This window comes from Cibotium barometz, chromosome 31, assembly GCF_041138505.1.
Source record: "Cibotium barometz isolate CiBa-2024 chromosome 31, ASM4113850v1, whole genome shotgun sequence".
NCBI lineage: Eukaryota > Viridiplantae > Streptophyta > Polypodiopsida > Cyatheales > Cibotiaceae > Cibotium > Cibotium barometz.
This window is the reverse complement of record NC_141076.1, coordinates 47,769,196-47,790,652: the sequence shown is the minus strand read 5'-3', so window position 1 is coordinate 47,790,652 and position 21,457 is coordinate 47,769,196. Positions and strand designations below refer to the sequence as shown.

Below are 21,457 nucleotides of genomic sequence, written 5' to 3'. Positions count from 1 at the left end.
AATACCAAAAAAAAAAGAAAATGAAAATAAGAGTATCAAGCTCCCACCTCGAAGAAGTAGACGATGGAATAGGTCGAAGGGATATGGTGGGCTCGAGAGATGCAAACAGGAGCCAATCGATCATACAATGCACACAATGAAGAATGACAAAAATAGGAAAGAAATGCGATTTTATAATGTAGCCGTCGGACAGGGCAGCTACCTTAATGAAGAATGCCACATGGGCGTTGTGTGATTAGCCCATGAGAAATTACCATTTTATGGCGTGAACGTTTTTTAAATTGTTTTTTTAAAACAGCGTGAAACTTTTGAAATTTTGTTCACGGCGTAAACAAAATTTTTGCACTTTCACGTGGAATGCATAAGATCGAATACTTCTCTTTTTTTTTTCTTTATGCTCAAGCAATCAAACATGCACATGATGAGTGAATGATCCCTTGCTTACCTCGTACCCTTTGTGTAATCATTGGACACCTTTTTGTTTTATTGCCGTGAGAACCAAGGGGTCACTTGGGCACTTTTGGGCATTTGTTGATGCAGTCGTTTTAGCTCTATGTGGGAGTTTTTTTATTGTTCCTTCCACCCAACTGAACAGTGTTGCCACTGTGCCTGGTGGTGGAGGGCTTCTATCTGTGTCTCCTTTCTGAACTTCTTTGTTTCTACCTTTAGGTTCCTTGTTCAATTCTGTAACTTGAGTGGGTACTTTCGTTGCTTTGGCAACTCCCATCCTATTCAGCTAAGTTTCCTTTTTCCTCCACACAAGGGTTGGCGTGGTGTTTTCTTGATTTGGGAGTTGATGTTATATGCTCTTACCATTCTTTTTTTAATGATTCAAACTACTTGTGGTATTGGCTGAGTGGGGTTTAGGTACCCATATTGTCGTATTGCCTCGATAGTATACTTGTGATCGCAGTAAGTCCTTTCGGATCCATTGCTTATGGAATCCGTGAGGTTTCTTGGGATGGTTGGGTGGAGTCCTACCAAAATCGGTTTGTGTTGTCAGCAAGGTCTATCTTTTGATTTGTTTGTAGGTTCTTCTTGTGGTCTTCATATCATTCATGGTGTCCTTTCTGTGTCTGGTTGCTCTTTAATATGGTTCTTGGGCATCCACTTCCATGTAACCTTAGATGTTGGGTAATGTGTGGGCAAGCTTCACGGAAGGGATGCTGGTTCTGTTTTTTTGAGGTGTTGCCACTGCACTCGTTGTTTGTGTATCAGCTATGATGTGCTTCCCTTTGTTTGCCATGCCCCACAAGGGTATGGATATGACCTCTTTGCCTGTGCTTAACAATGTTGTTCTTTCCTCCCATTGGATATTGCATTTTACTTGCACAGATCCAGGATCGTCCTAGAATCATTTCTTCTTCCATGGAACCTGCAGGCATGACAAACACCTTCCCGACTAAGGAATTATTTTTGATGGAAATGTTAACCTTTAAAAATCCTTCGACTTTTGTGGTTATCAAGTGAACACTCTACGAACTTGTACATCAGTGGGTTCAAGGTGTGGTCTATCCGAATGCTACGCAGGTGTCATATGAGATCAAGTTATGACTTGGGTGACCCCGTATCTATTAATGCAATGCTTGTTGCATGGCCTTTAGCTGTATAGTAAGCCCCACCTTGAGTCGTGTTGGCTCAATGTTTAGTTCCCCTTCGTCTCCAAAAGAGTCACAGAAGCCATGTTGACATGTATTAGTCTTTTGTGTCATAATTGTTGGGCTTTGGCCTCCCTAGCCTTAGCCTCTTCTTGAGCCTGCTGGATTTTTTCTTTTGCAAGCTATTTTTGCTATTTTAAGAGATGTTCTTGCAAGAGCATCTCTTGGGTCAGTGGTGCAAAGTATTTTTAAAATTTACTTCCATTGACATAATGCTCCATCTGGATGCCGTCAATCGTCTCAATTTAAACAGAACCCTGAGGTGTGATGTTTGATACTCGGAATGGTCCCAGGCCTCGGTATTTGAGTGTCTTTTTCTTGGTGCTTCCGACACCATACATGAGGACAAGGTCCCCCGTTTCCAGTTCTTTTTGCTTAGGTTTTTGTCAAACCAATGTTTCTTGCATAGTTTTTCAACCATGAGTCCATGTGATGCTATCAGTCTGGTCTCATCAAGCTTCTCTAAGTCAATTAGCCTTTCAGCTAATGCATTCTTCATTAGAGGCAATCCTTAGTCTTGGGACTAGGTATTCCATGGCATAACTGCTTCAACACCATAAGCTAGACAGAAGGGAGTGTAGCTCGTCTCGCTACCTTATATAATGTTCAATAGCCCATAGGGCTGCTTTTTAGCTTATGTTCCTAGTCTGTTTGACTTGCTTGCAAGGTTTTTGTCAAGATAGTACACAAAATCTTGTTTGTACTCTCTGCTTGACCATTGGCCTGTGGATAATAAGGTGATGATTTTTGATGGATCACTAAGAATCCCACAAGTAAATGATCAATCACCTCATTGATAAAATGTGATTCGTGGTCACTCCAATTCCAATGGGCAGCCGAACCTCGAGATGATTTGCTTGCATAAAAATTTTATAGTTGTTCGTGCATCAGGCTCTGGCTTTTGTCCATTTTGTGAAATAGTCCGTGGCCACAATCACGTGTTGGGCTTGGGATGGATGTGCGGATGGACTAATAGGTCCCACAAAAATCTATTCCTCATTTCTCAAACAGTTGTCTCACAATAATAGGGGTGAGCGGTATCTTGTCCTTTTGTTGTGGAATAACGAAACGTTGACATTCTTCACATCTTTTGACAAATTCTATGGCGTCTCCAAATAACGTAAGCCATCATAGTCATACTTGAAGCACTTTTCGACCTGTGATTTCTCCAGTAAAATGCCCGCCTGCTGCTACTATCCCTAAATGAGCTTCTTCCAATATGGTACGAACTCATCTTCTCTAACGCATCTTCTGAGCACATTATCTTTTCCTAGCTTATATAGTTCTCCCGCAATCAATTGATAAGGTGCAGAAATCTTGATAAGCTGCCGCATTTTATCTTTGTTCAAAGGTATTTCCTACGGAAAACCATAAGCTAGATACTTTGAGATTTCCTCACTCCATTCGGGTACCATGTCCAACTTGAATAAACAAGCATCAGGGAGATCATCATCAACACTAGTTTTGCTGGTTCCCCATTTGGAATTCTCGACATGTGGTCGGCCAACACATCTTGTGTTCCCTTTCTTACCGTGACTGTAAAGTCGAATTCTAACAACAATAGCAACCAGCGTGTGATTCACCCCGTGGTGCAAGGTTTATTTACCAGGTATAGTAAGGCTTGATAGTCCACAAAATACAAATTTGTTGGCCACCAAGAGGTAATGTTGATATTTTTTAGTGGCGTAAACCATGGCCAATTCCTCCCTCTCTGTGGTGGTGTAGTTCACTTCCGTAGCATCATTTAGCTGACAACTAGTGAAGCAGACTAGATAGTCCAATTTGAACTCACCAGGCTATGCTAGTACACAACCAATAGCAAAATTTGATGCATCAATATATGCACAAATATGAGATCCCAATTGGGGGGTCGTAGAATTGGTGTGCTTTCCAATGCTTGCTTCACTAGATCATATGCTTCTTGACACTCCTATGAACACTCAAAGACAATGAAGAGCTTGTACAAGGGTCTAGCTATTTCAGCATAAAAAATTATGAAGCGACGATAATACCCCACATGGCCAATATATCTCTGCACACCCTTGTAGTTGGTAGGTAGTGGCAGCTCCAATATCAACTTGACCTTGCTTTTGTCCGTGGATATACCATTCTTTGAGACAGCGTGTCCCAATATCACACCATGCTTGACCCAAAACTGACACTTCAAGGGGTTCAGGGATATACGATATAATCGACATCGCTCGAACACTTTCCTCAAGCAGGCCAAATGGTTTGCCCATCGAGGGTGTGCACACAGATTATCAATGAATACCTCCAACCACTTTTGTAAGTAGTCCTTGAAGGTTGTGCACATCAGTCGTTGCTGGGGTGTTTGTGAGGCCAAACGGCATAACCTTGTATGTAAATGTCCCCCACATTGTATTGAAAGTTGTCTTGTGCTGGTCCTCTGGTGCTATAGACACCTGATTGTAACCAGAGAATCCATCCAAGAAGCTGTAAGCTTCTCTCCCAGCCACTCTTTCCAAAACATGTTCGGTATAAGGTAGTAGGATAATGGTCTTTTTCCTAGTAGCTGCGTTAACCTTTTTAAGATCAACACATACCCTAAGTTTTCCATTCTTTTTTGGCACTATCACGATTGGTGATAGCCAATCGTGACAACCAATCCATATGTTCAATTTCATAGATGAAATCTGTAGCAATGAGCTTGTCAATTTCCTCCTTTACAATTGCCGTATACTTAGGATTCATTTGGTATGGTTTCTGCCTGGTTGGTTTCGACCCTTCCATGATTGGAATCGTATGCTATACTACCTTAGGTGGTACCCCCTTCATCTCTTTGTAATTCTAGGCGAAACAATCCTTAAGTTCCTTAAGAAGTAATGAGCTCATCTTCTTCAGCCAAAGTCAAGTGCTCAGCAATGTATACGGGTCGAGCTTCTTCCCCTGGTCCCGTAATATCCACTTCCTTGACTTCTGTCGGGTCATCATATGATGTGGATAACCCATCCTCCTTCACCCTTGTTGTTGTCAATTGGACCACTTTTCGTTCGCCCCAACAGTATAGGTTTTGAAGTGGTCGAGTACTAAGAGCAAGTCTGGTTTGTCCTCATTTTCACTTTTGGTTTTAGCCATGATCTTTCTAGCCTCACGTTCTGCTTCTGCTAGGGTTTTAGAAAAGGCTAAATACTTTCTTTGGTGTTACCTTATGTTGAGATATCAAGCTCAACTAGTGCTACGGTGGATATTGATGACCCGCCTGGGCGATAGCTTCCGCATCTACACCACTGGCATGGTTGTTGGTGAGATTATGGGTGATATGCGACCAATGGGATGATAGGTTGTGTGACAGCCATTTTGGATTACTAGAGACTAGCATAGTTATAGTGCTAGCTCATTTAGTCAGGTTCACATTATGGACCGACCCTTGTATGCTGTAGTTGTTGAGTACTAACCCATATATAGTGTGTACTCTTATCTTTATGTTCGGTTGGTTGAGTAGAGAAGAAGAAGGTAGAAGAAAATTCAGCTATCCATCTCTCTTGTGTCTTGCTCTCTCTTGTGTGTGTGTGTTTGCTTGTTGCTAGGGTTTGAAGCTCTTCCTCTCCCCCACATTATCTCTTTCCCCTTCTTGGAAGGAAGCGGTACTACATGGGTAAGAGCACCATCATCTCTTTCCCCTTCTTGGTTTAGGTACAACACTCCGCTCTCTGGGAGTTACACATCTCCGATTGAGGAGTTGTCCTCGTGGGAGCGGAGCTACAGGGTAGGTATAACCTTCAGAGTTATCTGAGGAGAATGCCACTCTTGCAGATATAAATGCATTCAAGGATTGGAATCGGGGTGCAAGAAAAGTCATGTATTGGCTTTCAATTAGTGTCACAGACACTATGATAGGACATATACAAGGAAGTTGCAGTTAAAGCAAGAGTTGCATACTGTGGAAAAGAAAAGCATGTTCATCAATGAATATGCCTTAAAGATCAAGGACATTGTTGAATCCCTTGGGTCCATCAATGTATTAGTGGAGGATGATGATTTGGTAAGTGTCTTTCTGAATGGGCTTGGCAAAGAGTACACGCCATTCAAGACCTCCATTGTAGTTAGGGAGAATATTTTCAACTTTCGGGACTTGATATCTATGTTGATCATAGAAGAAAAGGCTTTAGATAAGGATTCTTCTTCACAAAGCGAGAACACATCGAAGAGCAGGCCTTCTACTCTAATTCTAGTAGAGGTAGAGGTAGAGGCCATGGTGGAGGCCAAGGTAGTGGTGGCCGACAAGGAAATCAGAATTCTGGACAACAACAGTCCAATGATTCACAACAGTAATCATACACAGGTGGCAGAGGCTAGTCTAGAGGCAAGGGGAGTCAAAGAGGCCGAGGTGGTTAGCAAAGAAATCAAAATGCAAATAGCATAGAGTGCTATTACTGTGGCAAACCAGGACGGCAAAGGATTGCTACAAAAAGCAGAATGACATTAAAAGTGAGAAGTTGCAACAAGGCAACTATGCATCATCTAGCAAACATGGAGGTGATGTGACAGAAGTAAGAAGTTGTTTGTGATGTAGCACATGCTTAGTTCCATAACAGGGGATGTGTTAGGATCTCAAGATATATAGTATGTGGATTCTGCCACCTTTAACCACATGACCAATCATGCTGAGTGGTTTAGAGATACGTAAAAAATTAAAAAAGCAAGTTATGTAGAAACAGATGATGATACTGCGCATCCCATTGCGCATGTTGGTACAGTGACATTATCTATGCAAGATGGCAAAATGAAGTACTTGGCTAAGATCGGATGGTGGGGGAGAGTATTTCTCCAATGAGTTCAGCGATTTCCTGATAAAGTAAGAAATCAAGAGGCAGTTTATGTGCAGGTACACTCTGCAATAGAATGGTGTTGTAGAAGAAAGGAAAAACAGGCACATTGCAGAAGTGGCACGTACCTTGATGGACTGAAAAGAATATGCCACATTACTTTTGGGCAAAAGCAGTAGCAACTGCTATGTACATTATAAACAGGACACTCACTGCAGTTGTTCATGGTATGACTCTTGAACAGAAGTTTACAGGCATAAGACCGGATGTGTCTCACTTAAAAGTGTTTGGGTGTATTGCATATGTACATATTCTTGATGAAGTGAGAACAAAGTTGGATCCAAAGGCATAGAAATGCATCTTCGTTGGTTATGCTATGGAGCAAAAAGGTTATAGAGGCTATAACCCTACCACTTGTGAGATGCGAGTAAGAAGAGATGTTATCTTCAATGAGATGAGTAGCTGGTATGCAGCAACGGTAGTGAAGGCAATAGGATATGTAGATATAAGAATTATTGATGTTGCACCACATATAGAGTAGCAATCACAGGTGTTGAGTGAACCTAGGGAGTCCTCGAGCAGCAATGGATCCAATGTTAGCCCATGGTCCAGGAGGCAGGTTGAGGAATGATGCAGGTACACATGTATCACGAAAAGGGAAGGAAAAGGTAGATCAACCTTTTGTGCAGCAGGTCACTCATATGTGGATGGTGCCTCTACTGCCTCTTTGAACAGAGCCTTGATGAGAAGCTTGGCATTCCGTCTATGGTTACTCCTGGTGAAAGGAGAACCAGGACTGTTTTGAGGACACCTAGCAATGATCCAGGTGTATGCAGGTCTACGAGGTTTAGATACCATGTTGACAGGTTGAGATATGATGATAGATATACAACCCATCATTATGCTTACATGGTAAAAGCAATACAGGAGTTTGAGCTCACTTGCTTTGAGCAAGCAATTGGAAATAAGAAATGGGAAGATGCCATGGATGAGGAGATGGCAGCATTGGATGCAAATGCACATGGGAGTTAGTGCCTTTGCCTAAGGAAAATAAGGCAATTGGATGTAAGTGGGTGTATAAAGTCAAGCACAATGTTGATGGTTCATTGAGTAGGTACAAGGCAAGATTGGTTGCCAAGGGCTATGCGCAGACTTGTGGCATAGACTATGAGTAGACATTCAGCCCGGTTGTTGCAAGAATGGCAAACATGAGAGCTGCCATTGCTATGGTTGCAGTGAAGGGTTGGTTTTTGCATCAAATGGATGTAAAGAATGCTTTCTTGCATGGTGATTTGCAAGAAGAAGTGTACATGATGTAGCCACTAGGTTATGAGAGTGATGCACATCCAGATTTTGTGTGCAAGTTATGCAAAGCCTTGTATGGCTTGAAGTATGCACCCAGAGCATGGTCAAATAAGATCAGGGAGTATCTTATTACCATTGGATTTCAGATATCCAATGTAGATTTTTCATTGAAAAAGACAAATAGAGCGATCAAGCTATTAGTCATCTATGTGGATGACTTGATTATCATTGGTGATAGTGATGCAGATATAAATGATGTCTGCATCTATGTGGATGACTTGATTATCACTGGTGATAGTGATGTAGACATAAATGATGTCAGGATGCTTTTGAAGCAGAAGTTTGAGATGAAGGATTTGGGTGAGCTGCGGTATTTCTTGGGTATAGAGGTGGTGAGATCACCTCATGGAATTTTGCTATTGCAGAGGCAATATGGCTTGGACATGATGTCCAAGTATGGTATGACAGGCTGTAAGCCTATTTTAGTGCCATTGGAGCAGAACACAAAGCTTTCCATAGATACAGGTGAGCTTTTGGAGGACCCCACTACATATAGGCGCATAGTGGTAGTTTGATCTACATGACCATTACAAGGCCAGACTTGAGCTATACTGTTAGAATTGTGAGTTAGTTTATGCAGGCCCCTAGGAAGCCACACTTGGATGCGGCTAGACGGATCCTCAGGTACATAAAGTCCACAGTTGATTATGGACTTTTCTATGAGGCTGGTACAGAGATACAGTTGATTATGGACTTTTCTATGAGGCTGGTACAAAGATACAGTTGCATCATGGGTACATAGATGCTGATTGGACTGGCAGTATTGCAGACAGGAGATCTACCATTGGTTTTATGTTCTCATTTGGGAGTGCTGCTGTGAGTTGGAGCAGTAAGAAGTAACTAACAGTTGCCTTGTTGAGTATAGAGGCAGAGTACAGGGATGTTGCTATGGCAGCTTGTGAGGTAGCTTGGTTTCAAAAGCTACTTAGTGAGATGGGAGAGCCCGTGGATAGGGCAGTTGTCATATATTGTGACAACATGAGGAGCATACAATTGGCCAGTAACCCAGTATATCATGCTAGAATGAAGCACATTGAGGTGCATTATCACTTTGTGAGGAAGAAGGTTCTAAAAGGAGATGTAGATCTGGTATATGTCAGCACCACAGAGGATCAGGTGGCTGACATCTTCATGAAGGCATTAGGCACAAAGAAGCTCCACAGGTTTAGGAGCTTACTTGGAGTGCAGTTTGTGAAGTTAAGCTCAAGGGGAAGTGTTGAGATATCGAGCTCAACTAGTATTACGACGGACATTGATGACCCACCTGGGCGATAGCTTCCGCATCTACACCACTGGCACGGTTGGTGAGATTATGGGTGATATGCGGCCAGTGGGATGACAAGCTGTGTGACAGCCATTTTGGATTACTAGAGACTGGTATAGTTATAGCGCTAGCTCATTTAGTCGGGTTCACATTATGGACCGACCCTTGTATTTTGTAGTAGTTGAGTACTAACCCATATATAGTGTGTACTCTTATCTTTATGTTCGGTTGGTTGAGTAGAGAAGAAGATAGAAGAAAATTCAGCTATCCATCTCTCTCTTGTGTCTTGCTCTCTCTTGTGTGTGTGTGTGTGTGTGTGCTTGCTTGCTTGCTAGGGTTTGAAGCTCTCTCTCTCCCCCACATTCTCTTTACCTTAGAAAACTAATGTGTAATAAAGATCTTCTATAAAATGGGAGTTGCAAAGAAAAATCAAGGAAAACAAATAAAGGATGGGTTTAAATCATCAACACTCCAGACCTTCATGTCGTCGATGGTGGAGACAGAGGTGAAAAACCAGTCCAGAGAGTTTGAAAGCAGAGCATTGCAGGTGTTTACAAGGGATCAAGCCTGGGCTCAGTTTGAAAATATGAAGTAGACCTAGATAGTCCTTGTTGGCCTTGTAAGAAATAACACAACCTCCTGAAACTCATGTCTTAGAAGGTAATAGTGTCGTATGGTGTGTTTGCTTATGGTACTAGAGATTACATATCATCCATTTGAATAAATTTGTATTGTTTAATTACAAATTGCTACTCAGTATGTGATAGCGCAATATGCAGCACCTCATCATGCTCACAAAGTTTGTTATGTAAAGGCAACTTACATGCTAAGGAGATGTTACACACATGGCAAATAAAGAGAGAAGGTAAACCTGATAGGATATATATATATACCTAGATGAATCCAAGAACATGCCCAAATTCACCTTTTAGGAATGTGCATGTTATATACTCATAGTAGTCAACCCACAAGACTATATAACTATCAACTCCATTATGCATAGTATGGACTAGATACTACAACATCCCCACTAACATCATCAGTGCCCAATAGTGGGTATAGAACTCTGTATCAAGATATGCTCTCACACACACACACACACACACACACACACACAAGAGCATATATTCACACAAAGCCCTTCGTACTTAGTTTCTATCACACACATAAGAGCATATATTCACACAAAGCCCTTCGTACTTAGTTTCTATCACACACATAAGAGCATATATTCACACAAAGCCCTTCGTACTTAGTTTCTATCAAACCTCCGGAGATGTAGGGCAATCCTCATCATGGATATATGGTGCAATCCTCATCATTGATTTATTATCTTGTAAAAGGTTTTTACCTTAGTGTAGGTGTTGGGATAAAGTCTAGACATGCCAACAATAGATCCACTCTCCAAAGTCAAGAGTATGCAAGAGTTGTGCATGCAAAGGTGAGAGTTTTGAGAAAAAAAAAGAACTTTTTCAAAGGTCTATATATTAATGTACGCACCTTACATTGAATAATATAGTATACATTTTTTTCACTCTTTGTGTCTTTGCCTTTATCATGATGTAGCTCTTAACCTTCTTTAGAGTATAATTAGAAGTAGCATTAATGATTCCTTCCAATAATTGCTCCCCAGTTTCTCACAATTGGTATGAGAGCTTGGTTAGATTAGGTTAGCAATAGTTTTTTCTTGTCAATTAGTACACATTAGCTACATAATTCGCTAGAATTAAGCTTTGCATTCAACTTCTTTGCTACTATTCAAAACATGTAATACCTTGCCGATTTGAAAACCATACAAAGAAGTTAAGCTCTGCATTCAGCTTCCTTTTCGCTATTCAAAACCCGTAAGACCTCACCAATTCAAAAATCGTATGGAGAAGTGAAGCTGCCATTACTTGTGTATCCTGTGATTCTCTTGAATGCACATAAAAGAGACTTTGGGCAGCAAAGCAATGTCTTCAAAATTGGCAAAAGCAAGGCACCATTGCATTTATATACAATAGTTGACAAGATCTTTGACCTTGACACATCCTATTCTTTGCAATGGCCTCGCTCGTGGAAGTCGACAAGCATAGTGTAGTGATTTGCAGCATCTTTTGACACATTTGTGAAGCAAATTGGCAAGCCCGACAATCTTTGAAGCACAACTTTATCGTAAATTTATTCCATCTTTAAAATCTCATAGATCTCTTTAATCTATGGCCTCATGCAAGTGGCGCCATTGAGTTTACAATTGAGTTTACAACAACCATCAAGTTGGTCGTTTATTGCTTTATGACTCTGTGACTCTTCTAGCCAATCGATGCAAATCTACAGCGCAAGTATGGCATTGGGGTATTGCAGCAAGAGGGACATTTGGTTGCCTATGAGGGTCAAAAATTAAAGACTTGAGATAATTCTTTCACCTTCAATAAGGAGTCTTTGGTGGTCATCTACACCTTGTAAACGTGGAAGAGCTTACTTGAGACTCTACATATGGCTGCCCTCCATTAAACAAAGGTAGGAGCGAATCAAACATGTCCTGTGAGCATACATTCTACTGTTTTTTTGCATGAAACCAAGGGCTAAACTGAGTTTTTGACAAAAACATCTCTACTTACCAAAATCCGCTTTGAGGTCCGATGGTAGAGTCTATATCCCTTTCTTTCTAAACTGTATCCCACAAATATGCATTTAACTACCTTATCATCAAGCTGCATTGTTGTAGTCAGGCACAAGAGCATACACAAGACAACCAAAAACACGCAAATGAGCCATAGAAGGCTTGCTGCCATGCCAAGTTTCATAAGGAGTTTTAGACGCAAGGCCTTGGTAGGGCATTTGTTCAACACGTAGTTTGCGCATGTAGTTATCTCTAACCAAAAACCATAAGGTAAATCTTGGGCTTTCATCATCCATCATCATGCCATCCATAAGAGACTTGTTCTTTCTCTCAGCCACATCATTTTGCTGAGGTGTGTAGATGCCTTATGTCTTTTTCAACCATATATGCATGAAATTCCTTGGAAATATACTCCTCCCCTCGATCTAAACGAAGGGTGCCAACTTTACATTCACATGCATTTTCAACCATGGATACAAAGTGCCTAAAAAACATAAAAACCTCTAACTTCTGCTTTAATATATATACACCCAGCTATATCTGGAGTAATCATCAACAATAAAAGTGACGAAGTACAGATATCCCCCAATAGATGGTGTCCTCATAGGACGACACATAAATCACTTGTATAAGTTGTAATTTCTTAACAGCTCTCATAGATCCATCCTTTATGTGTCCTCATACGACGACACATAAATCACTTGTATAAGTTGTAATTTCTTAACAGCTCTCATAGATCCATCCTTTGAAAATGATGCCCGATACATTTTACCAAGAATACACCCCTCACATACATGTCTAGCAAGGGTCTCAAGAGTTGATAACTTAGACACCATATCATGCCTTTGAAGGCGTAACAAACTGCCATAATTCAGATAGCCAAATCATGCATGCAGCTCACACACACACACACATGTACACAAAAAAACACTCGCATGCATGCACATGCGCATACACAAATATGCACACTTACACGCACACACTTACTAGACCTCGCACATACACATACATGCATATGAACTTACATATATATATGCATGCATACACACACTGACATACACAAATACATGTGCACACATTGATTGGCACACATGCATCCACACATGTATACATAGATGCATATGCGCACACATTTGTACGTGTACATGCACACCCTCTCACACACATGCGTGTGCACGTGCACACACAGACACAAAAATACCCACATTAAAAAAATCACATATCCGCACACATATACATTCGCATATGCAAACATAAGTTCATATATATAAGTATGTGTGTATAATATACATTCACATATGCACACACATTCATATGTGTGTGTGTGTGTGTATAATATACATATATATATTATATAAAGAGTATAATGTGTATATAACTATACGATAATATAATATATATATATATATATATATATATATATATATATAATGTGTTTGGATATGTGTGTGTGTGTTTTATTATGATAAATATGTTGATTTTTTTAAAATAATTAAATAATTATACATACATACATACATACATACATACATACATACATATGTATGTATGTATGTATGTATGTATGTATGTATGTATGTATGTATTGCAATACTCTCTCTCTCTCTCTCTCTCACACACACCAAGATAAATATATATACATTATACTCTCTATAAAATATAATATGATATAGATGTATGTATGTATATATATATATGTGTGTGTGTGTGTGTGCAAATATATGTAAATATATAAATACACATATATATAGATTATATGAAGAGTATACTATGTATATATCTATAGTGGAGAGAGAGAGAGAGAGAGAGAGAGAGAGAGAGAGAGAGAGAGAGAATATTTAAATACACACAGACACACACACACACACACACAAACATACATATATATATATACTTTTTATGTTTATTATTTAAATACATATATATTTATAATATATATGTGTGTGTATATGTGCGTGTGCACGTGCATGAGTGTGTTTTATTATATTAAATATGCTTATTTTTTAAAAGAATTAAATATTCTCTCTCTCTCTCTCTCTCTCTCTCTCTCTCTCTCTCTCTCTCTCTCTCTCTCTCTCTCTCTTCGAGATAGATAGACATACATGATACTCTTTATATAATATAATATGATATAGATGTATGTGATAGAGAGAGAGCACACATATATGTATATATAAATATATCTATATGTATGCCAACATAAACACATGCATGCAATGCACCACACACACACACACACACACACACACATGCACAAAAAAAAAACACACATACAAAACACACTCGCACGCACACACGTATGTATACACAAATATGCACACTTCCCCAACCTCGCACATACACATACATGACATGCATACACACACTGACATACACAAATACATGTGCACACACATTGATAGGCACGCTTGCATATGTGCATACACATTTACGTGTACATGCACCCACTCACACACACATATGTGTGTGCACGTGCACACACATAGACACAAAAATGCCCACATAAAAAAATTCACATGCCCGCACACACAAATATATACACATATGTGCACACGTTCATATATATATATGTGTGTGTGTGTGTGTGTGTATAATAACTATACGATATATATATATATATAATGTGTTTGTGTATGTGTGTGTGTGTGTGTGTGTGTGTTTTATTACGATAAATAAGTTGATTTTTAAAAAATATTTACATAATTATATATATATATATATATATATATATATTATATAGATTATATAAAGAGTATACTGTATAGAGCACAGAGAGAGAGAATGAATATTTAAATACACACACACACACACACATACATATATATATAATATATATATATATTATATATATATATAATACACACACACATACATATATATTTAAATACACACACACATATATTCAGCCTCTGTACTATATATATATACAGTGTGTGTGTGTGTGTGTGTGTGTGTGTGTGTGTATAAATACATGCAAATACATATAAAAATAAATAAATTAATACAATAAGTATTTGATTACTATAAAATAAATAAACATATTTAATTTAATAAATGTATCCTAAATATAAACTTATATAGTTATTATGTAGTCAAATATAAATTATATAAAAAGAGAAAATTTAATATGATAACATATGTTGATTATGTGTATATATATATATATATATTTATTTATTTATATAATAAAAAATATTTTTTATAATGGATTTATAATAAGTTTATATATATATATATATATATATGTATATGTTTATATAGTTATTATATAATAAATATATATATTTATCATAGAAAGAATATAATGTATTTAAATTACAATAAATATCTATATTATCTAATGGAAGAGTTTCACCAAATTGCCATGTGGCAATAATTTGGAGGTTCTAGACACAACTTAGAGGGGTTAGACACAACTTAGAGGGGTTTGAGAAGGGGTAGAATTTGAAAAATATTAAGTTGGAATTATATACGTGCGTGCGAAGCACTGGTCAAGGCTCAGATATTAATAACTGGGCCGGCGTGACCATCACCTAAAGAAAGATAACGATTCATTTATCAGATCTCTCCTCTCTCTCTGTGTATCAAGCTAGGTGCTTGTGACTCCCGCTTATTAAGCTCAATCAACTGTGTACTAATGATGGTGATTTGAAGCTATGTATTACTTTAATCACACAACACAATGCACACCCCACGACTTATGCCACTTGGTCATTTAAGAAGCCACATGGGAATGTCCCCTTATCTAGCCAAGACTTCAAAAGTTGCAGCATTGTTGTCCCAGCCAGGCGAAGATTTCGAAGCACCAACAATTAGATAGTTATCTTTGGCCTGCACCACAAATACGTCATACAAGGCTCACACTTCCATATTGCAGAGATTCCCAAAAAAACAATAAAGACCAGGGCAAAATAAATTGTGATTACAAATTATTGAGTAGTATAAGTGACCTGCAAGTACATTCCAGTGTAGACCGATTGGATGTGCACCCTCGTGCCTTTTCGGGTTATATAAAACTTCTCCCACTCTCCAGGGAAGTATTCCGCGGCAATGACATTTCCTCCGGCAAAGTGAGCGCTGAAGTACTCAGATGAGCCCGTGCGAATCGTACAAACTTCATTTTTGTGTAGCCGAATCTAGAGAAAACAAATAATTCATTAATGTGAGTTTAATGTTTGATGCGAGAAAATTAGCATGCAACCTAGTTTGTCTTCTATTGACGCTTTCGTGCTTGAGTCATCTTTTTCAACTTCAAGCAGCTATCTCTACATATACTGTAGAGATGGTGACCTACCACGTCATCTACAGCATTCAATGTGCTGGTTACCAGATTAGATATTGATTGGCAAGTTCACTATCGACCATACGGCCAGGAAATGTTGTTGGTCAATCTTCTCAAATCTTTCTATGGAAAATGGAATACGTGTTGCTTCCACAAGTTCTACACTTTTTCATCTCAATAGTTAAAACTAGTATTCAACTCGCGCGTTGCTGCGGTATGCAAAAGACATTAAGAAGCAAAACGTAAGAATAGAAGTAGGAATGTCAAATCAAGAAAGGAAGCCGGAATACGGATCAAATCAAGAAAGGAAGCCGGAATACGGATCAAATCAAGAATAGAGTGACTTTAATGGCAAGTGAGACGAGGCTTTAATATATCTCTCTATAATCGAGATGACTGGGAGAGGTCTTTTCCTACGATTGGGTGCAGTCGATTGAAGGGATTGTGGGTGGTTTCGAGGTCGACTTCCCAATCGCTTGGGAAGAGGTGCCCACCACTTATGGGGTTTGCTCGCCCTTGCACCCATCCTCTATAATCCTTTTTCAAAGCTTGCCTGAATATTATTATACATTCAGAATATTATTATTCATCGAATGTACGTGACAAACACACACACACACACACACACACACACACACACACACACACAAATCGACCTTTACTGTATTTTTCACCGGTTGGAATCCCGGCTAGATTTCAAGCTCGTCTTGAAGAAAACCGACAAATATTTAGACATTTCAGTGTAAAAACCCGCGAATCCTTCAAATTTAAGTGATAAAACCGAGATATAAATAACCATGTTCTTTCCTCCATTGGTTGGAAACAATGTTTTTTTTTGTGAGAACTACACAGAAGGCTATAAGGTAAGTTAAACTGAGAAGAGCTTATTACCATGAGTCTTAGACCATACTCTAGTGCATCCGCATTCCGCATTTGAACTCGCCCTCCTAGGTGAGAATACACATAGGTTCCGAGAGTCACAGATTTGAGGGAAATTTCGTCTCCATCCTTATTAATTAACATCATAAAACATTTGTAAAAACACTAATTAGGCACGAGAGAGGAAAAATACCAATTATTTATACACATTGTTTGTATATATTCTAACGGAAATAAGGCTAACTAAAAGTTCTTACATTAAAACTCATTGAGGGCGCACGTACTAGTCCGGCGACCGGCTTTGACCACTCCTCAATGGTGTATTTCTTGGTCGGCGATAATCTAAAATCACTCACATAGGAAGGGTCACTAAGGTAAAGCTTTAACTTATAAATAAAGTAATGGTCACACACGGCTCAGTTATTAGTTACTTTAGAGCCATCTCCATGTTCACACGCATGGCTCGATTGTACTTGGCCTTGACTATTCCAAAAAAAGGCTCAGTTATTAATTAACTGGGCCGGCGTGACCATCACCTAATGAAACATAACGATTCATTTATCAGATCTCTCCTCTCTCTCTCTCTGTGTATCAAGCTAAGTGCTTGTGACTCCCGCTTATTAAGTTCAATCAACTGTTTACTAATAATGGTGATTTATCTTGATCATTACTTTGATCACACTATTAACGATGTTTTGTTAAGTAAATTCTTTAGCTCTCGCCATGATTAGCTTCATGAACTGCATACCTATAGCTTTGGTCGATCTCAAAAGTCGCAGCATTGTCACCCCAACTAGGCTCTGATGAGGAGACATAATCAGCAGTGACCGGGCTGACCTTATCTTTTACCTGGACTCACAAGAAAGCACCTTATCTATCAGTACGCTTGCATTAATGAGCATAGGGAAGGCTGCAATTATGCACCACCTTCGTAATTAAACGATCGCTGCAATTATGGACCACCTGCATAATTAAACGATCGATCGATTACCTGCAAATACATCCCATTAATGGGTCTGATGTGCACCCTTTTGCCATCCTCACTTCGTGTAAAGAAAAATCTCTCCCACGGTGCAGAATTACCATGCGCTGAGGCTGTGACTCTACCACCTCCTCCAGAGTGGACCATTAGGAATTGGCCATTGAAAGCCCGGAGACTAAAACCTGTATCTCCATGCTGCGTGATCTGGAGGCAAGAGACCAAATAGCATTTGCATATCATATTATTCTATGAATTCACACTATACGAAAAAACAAGAGGAAAGGGGCACCTTTCCCACAAGGGAACATGTCCAACATTTGTTGTGTTGTTGCATACCTTGAACCCCTCCCAACAATCTGAGACGACAGCTTTTGCTGTCAACAAGCCTCCACCCCCGTGTTCCGGTGTAATATAGGTTTTCAAAGTCACGGACTTCAGGCTGATCGTCGATCCATCCTTATTCACCACATTCATGAAACAATCAAGCAAAAATAATCAAACACAGCAAAAATGTTGGGATGGTTGAAAGACCAAAACTGAACGACCTATTGCTGGGCATGGGTCGTTAGTTAGGGGACAAATCTTAACCTTGAGGTTGACTTGGGATATATCTTTATTCACCATAAGATGGAGACAACAAAAGTAGGAGGAGCCCACAAAATTGAAGGGCTTCTAACTAACTTTACCTTTCAACCTAACAGTACTAATTAATCTGTTTGTGTGATTGGTTGCATTCAGTTTCAACACTTACACAGAACAGAAGACGCAATATTAATTTTATAGGTGGAGTGAGTAGGCTTAGCTGCTTACAAGAAGAAAGAAACCATCTCGGTACGGCCATGGCTCCACCAGCATCTTCATAACTCGCAGCTCATATGGGATGTCATTCACTTTGCTGTATGCATAAGGATACTTCAGTTCTTCTTTCCAGAGTTCTTGCAAATCTGCCCAATGGAAAAAACCAGCATTTGCACGGGCTCGGGCACCATTCCATAGCCATTGTGGCAGCCTCAGGAACGGTAGCTCTCTTACAGGGTCCGGGCATTTGTGAAGCGTTGCAGTTAGGTGCCGGAGAATTCGGCAAATCTCGGAAAAACAACCCCTCCTTTGCGGTTCTGCATGCCACCATGCCTCCAAGCAATGCTTCAGGTAAGGAGGGCACTGGTCATCGCTGAGTGAGCAAAGATCAGGTCTTAGATTTTCAGTAATGATCTTGGTGTATAAATCTTGCCCGGGAAACTGCAGGAGGAAAGGCAGCTTCCCTGACAGAATCTGAAAACACAGCATGGCAAAGCTATATACGTCTGCAGGGAAGGTGTACTTATCGTCATTAAGTACTTCCGGTGCTCTGTAGTAGCCTGTGCCCATCTTCTTGGTGTGTGTAACAAAAGGGAAGAGGTTAGCTTTGGAAGCGCCAAAGTCAGCTACCTTGATTTGGAAGGTTCTGCTGCTTCGACCTGCACATGATTGTGGGGTCGAGACAGAAGGTCCCTTCTTAACAAGCACGTTTGCAGGCTTGAGATCTCGGTGAATGAGACCTCTAGAATGGATGTACTCCATGGCCTTGGCTATCTGTAGCATGATGCTCACCTTTTCCGACAAAGTTAACTGTTCAAGCTCGCCTCTTCCAACGAAATATGCGTACTTAGGTCTCGATGGCAAGGTCAGGTCGTCCACTGTGCCATCCATGAGCTCCATGAGTAGGCCACCCTTCTTCTCATCTTGCAAGATGCACGTGACTTGAAGGACATTTGGATGGTGAAGACTTTCATATATCTGTGCTTCTGGAGCGAACTGTGGCACACCTCCGCATTCTTCGAACTCTTTCAGTGCGTATGTTGCCCCTTGCCACTTAACCTCCTTCACGGTCACCCATCCATCACAGAACAGTGTCGTTCCAGCAACCATATCTCCATCAAAGCTCAGATTCAAAAGCTCACAGCCGCCACTCACACTGCCGCTCTGCATGTGAGAGAGCTTCCTCCTCAGGAATTCTGCTACCTTCCCATTAGGGAAAAAGGGAGCTCATTTTGGGGCCTTTTACGGTTTGGAAAAATAAGCTCTCAACCAATGAACAGAGGGCCAACGTAACGTTGGAAATTCACAAAAATAAAAGAAAATAGATAAAAGAAACAATATTTTATGTAGGTACAAGCGTGCTACATTAATGTGGAGATTGGTTTTTTATTCTCACAAGATCTTTGGACATGAAGATAGAATCTAGTCTGACATTTTCTCTGACAAGGGCCTTCACGCTTCCACCTCCCTTTGAACTTTGAATTGTTGTGCTGCCTTTCCTTCGAAAGGTCTACCATTCTACACCACTACCTCATTGTGCAGCAACCTCTTCTTCTCCAAAACTGCTCCCTTAATCCAGTTTGGCTTAGAGTAAGATGTTTCTTGTCAACTATCTGTCTGCCTACTTTCTCTTTCTTGAAACTTCACTTTGTTATCTTGTTTACATTACTTTGCTGTGGTTACAGATTCACAAGGTATCCATGGTGAATAAAAACTATGGTCGTTCTTGTGGAAGACGCTCTGTGGATGATAATGCTATGAAGGCAGAATTATACCACACATCCTTACCCCGTCGACCTGCTTCTTCTATTTCTTCGGTAGAGAATTCAAGTACAGTCAAAACGGAAGGAACTTGGGAAAGGTTTACTGTTTCGAAAGGAGCATGGGTGCTCATGCAATCTAGTAAAAGAAAGAGACCCCAGACAAAAAATATTTTCTTGGCATCATGGAAGGGAAGAGTACGAGATTTTAAAATCACCAGAGGAAAGATATCGGTGAAAGAAGTTTTGATTCAGCATGTGTACATGCATAAAGAACTTGTCTTGCGAGACTATCCAAATGATCTTCCGCAACACAGGCCTAATTGTATATTTTTCTATTGTGGTTTTGTTCTTTATGAGGTGCATGGATTTTTAAGACAAAGCTTTCTTTCTTTGCTTACTGATATTCTTGTGTTATTTTATTTCAGATTTATACCCTTCATCGTATGAGACATGGCAAAACATCGATTGTATTCTGGGATTTATAGATGTTTTGCATGGATCGATAGGAGAACAACAATACGAAGGTCGATGTGCAACAGAGCTAGCTCAATCCGGTATATTTTTTACTGATCATTTTTATCAGTTGCTGGACAATGCAAACACACATGGTGTGTTAAGAAAACAAGACCTTCCAGCATGGAATTCAGTGGATTGGCCTCTCCCACATTTTAGTGTTACAGAGGCATATAGAGCCAAGCTTTTCAAAGAAGTACAGAAAGCTCTGAGGCCCAATATTGCCACAAGGATAATAAAAATTTCTTTGTGCATGCCTCTCACAGTTTTTGTAGACTTGTTTAATACCTTTCCAGTGAAGGTTTCAAAAACAATGTTCACAGTTAAAGCAATAAGTCTGGCATGCATGCCACAATTTTTGGATAAAGGTTGGGATAAGAAGACATGTAGTTCAGTGTTTTGTGAGGTTGTCCAACCTTCTATGCAACTGAAGTACATGGTTGCATCACAAAATTTTATTTTTTCTTTTTATTATAAGCGCAGTCGAAAACTAGTCCCTATGGATCAAGATGAAGATTCTTTTGGTGCAGAAAATAAACTTCTTGATATTGATGTTGTTGAGAA

General features: G+C 39.7%; 1 protein-coding gene across 1 annotated transcript; it reads right to left on the bottom strand.

Annotated features, from left to right (window-relative positions):
* Nucleotides 1-15,119: 15,119 nt before the first annotated feature.
* Nucleotides 15,120-19,819, bottom strand: LOC147620950 (uncharacterized). The gene is made up of 8 exons (XM_086825221.1): nucleotides 18,630-19,819; nucleotides 18,156-18,275; nucleotides 17,829-18,023; nucleotides 17,586-17,686; nucleotides 17,095-17,179; nucleotides 16,850-16,966; nucleotides 15,627-15,812; nucleotides 15,120-15,507 (listed from the first exon to the last, which is right to left on the bottom strand). The coding sequence occupies exons 1-8, from the start codon at nucleotides 19,785-19,787 to the stop codon at nucleotides 15,418-15,420; spliced, it is 2,052 nt and encodes a 683-aa protein (XP_086681347.1). The 5' UTR covers nucleotides 19,788-19,819; the 3' UTR covers nucleotides 15,120-15,417.
* Nucleotides 19,820-21,457: the final 1,638 nt, after the last annotated feature.

What these genes read in the sequence shown, in the direction of transcription:
- LOC147620950 (XM_086825221.1), bottom strand. Translation starts at nt 19,787, where the DNA reads ATGCAGAGCGGCAGTGTGAGTGGCGGCTGTGAGCTTTTGAATCTGAGC. An exon ending in GAGATGGTTTCTTTCTTCTT is followed by an intron (nt 18,276 to 18,629) that starts GTAAGCAGCTAA and finishes GTGGTGAATAAG; the next exon opens with GATGGATCGACGATCAGCCT. An exon ending in ATTGTTGGGAGGGGTTCAAG is followed by an intron (nt 18,024 to 18,155) that starts GTATGCAACAAC and finishes TCTTGCCTCCAG; the next exon opens with ATCACGCAGCATGGAGATAC.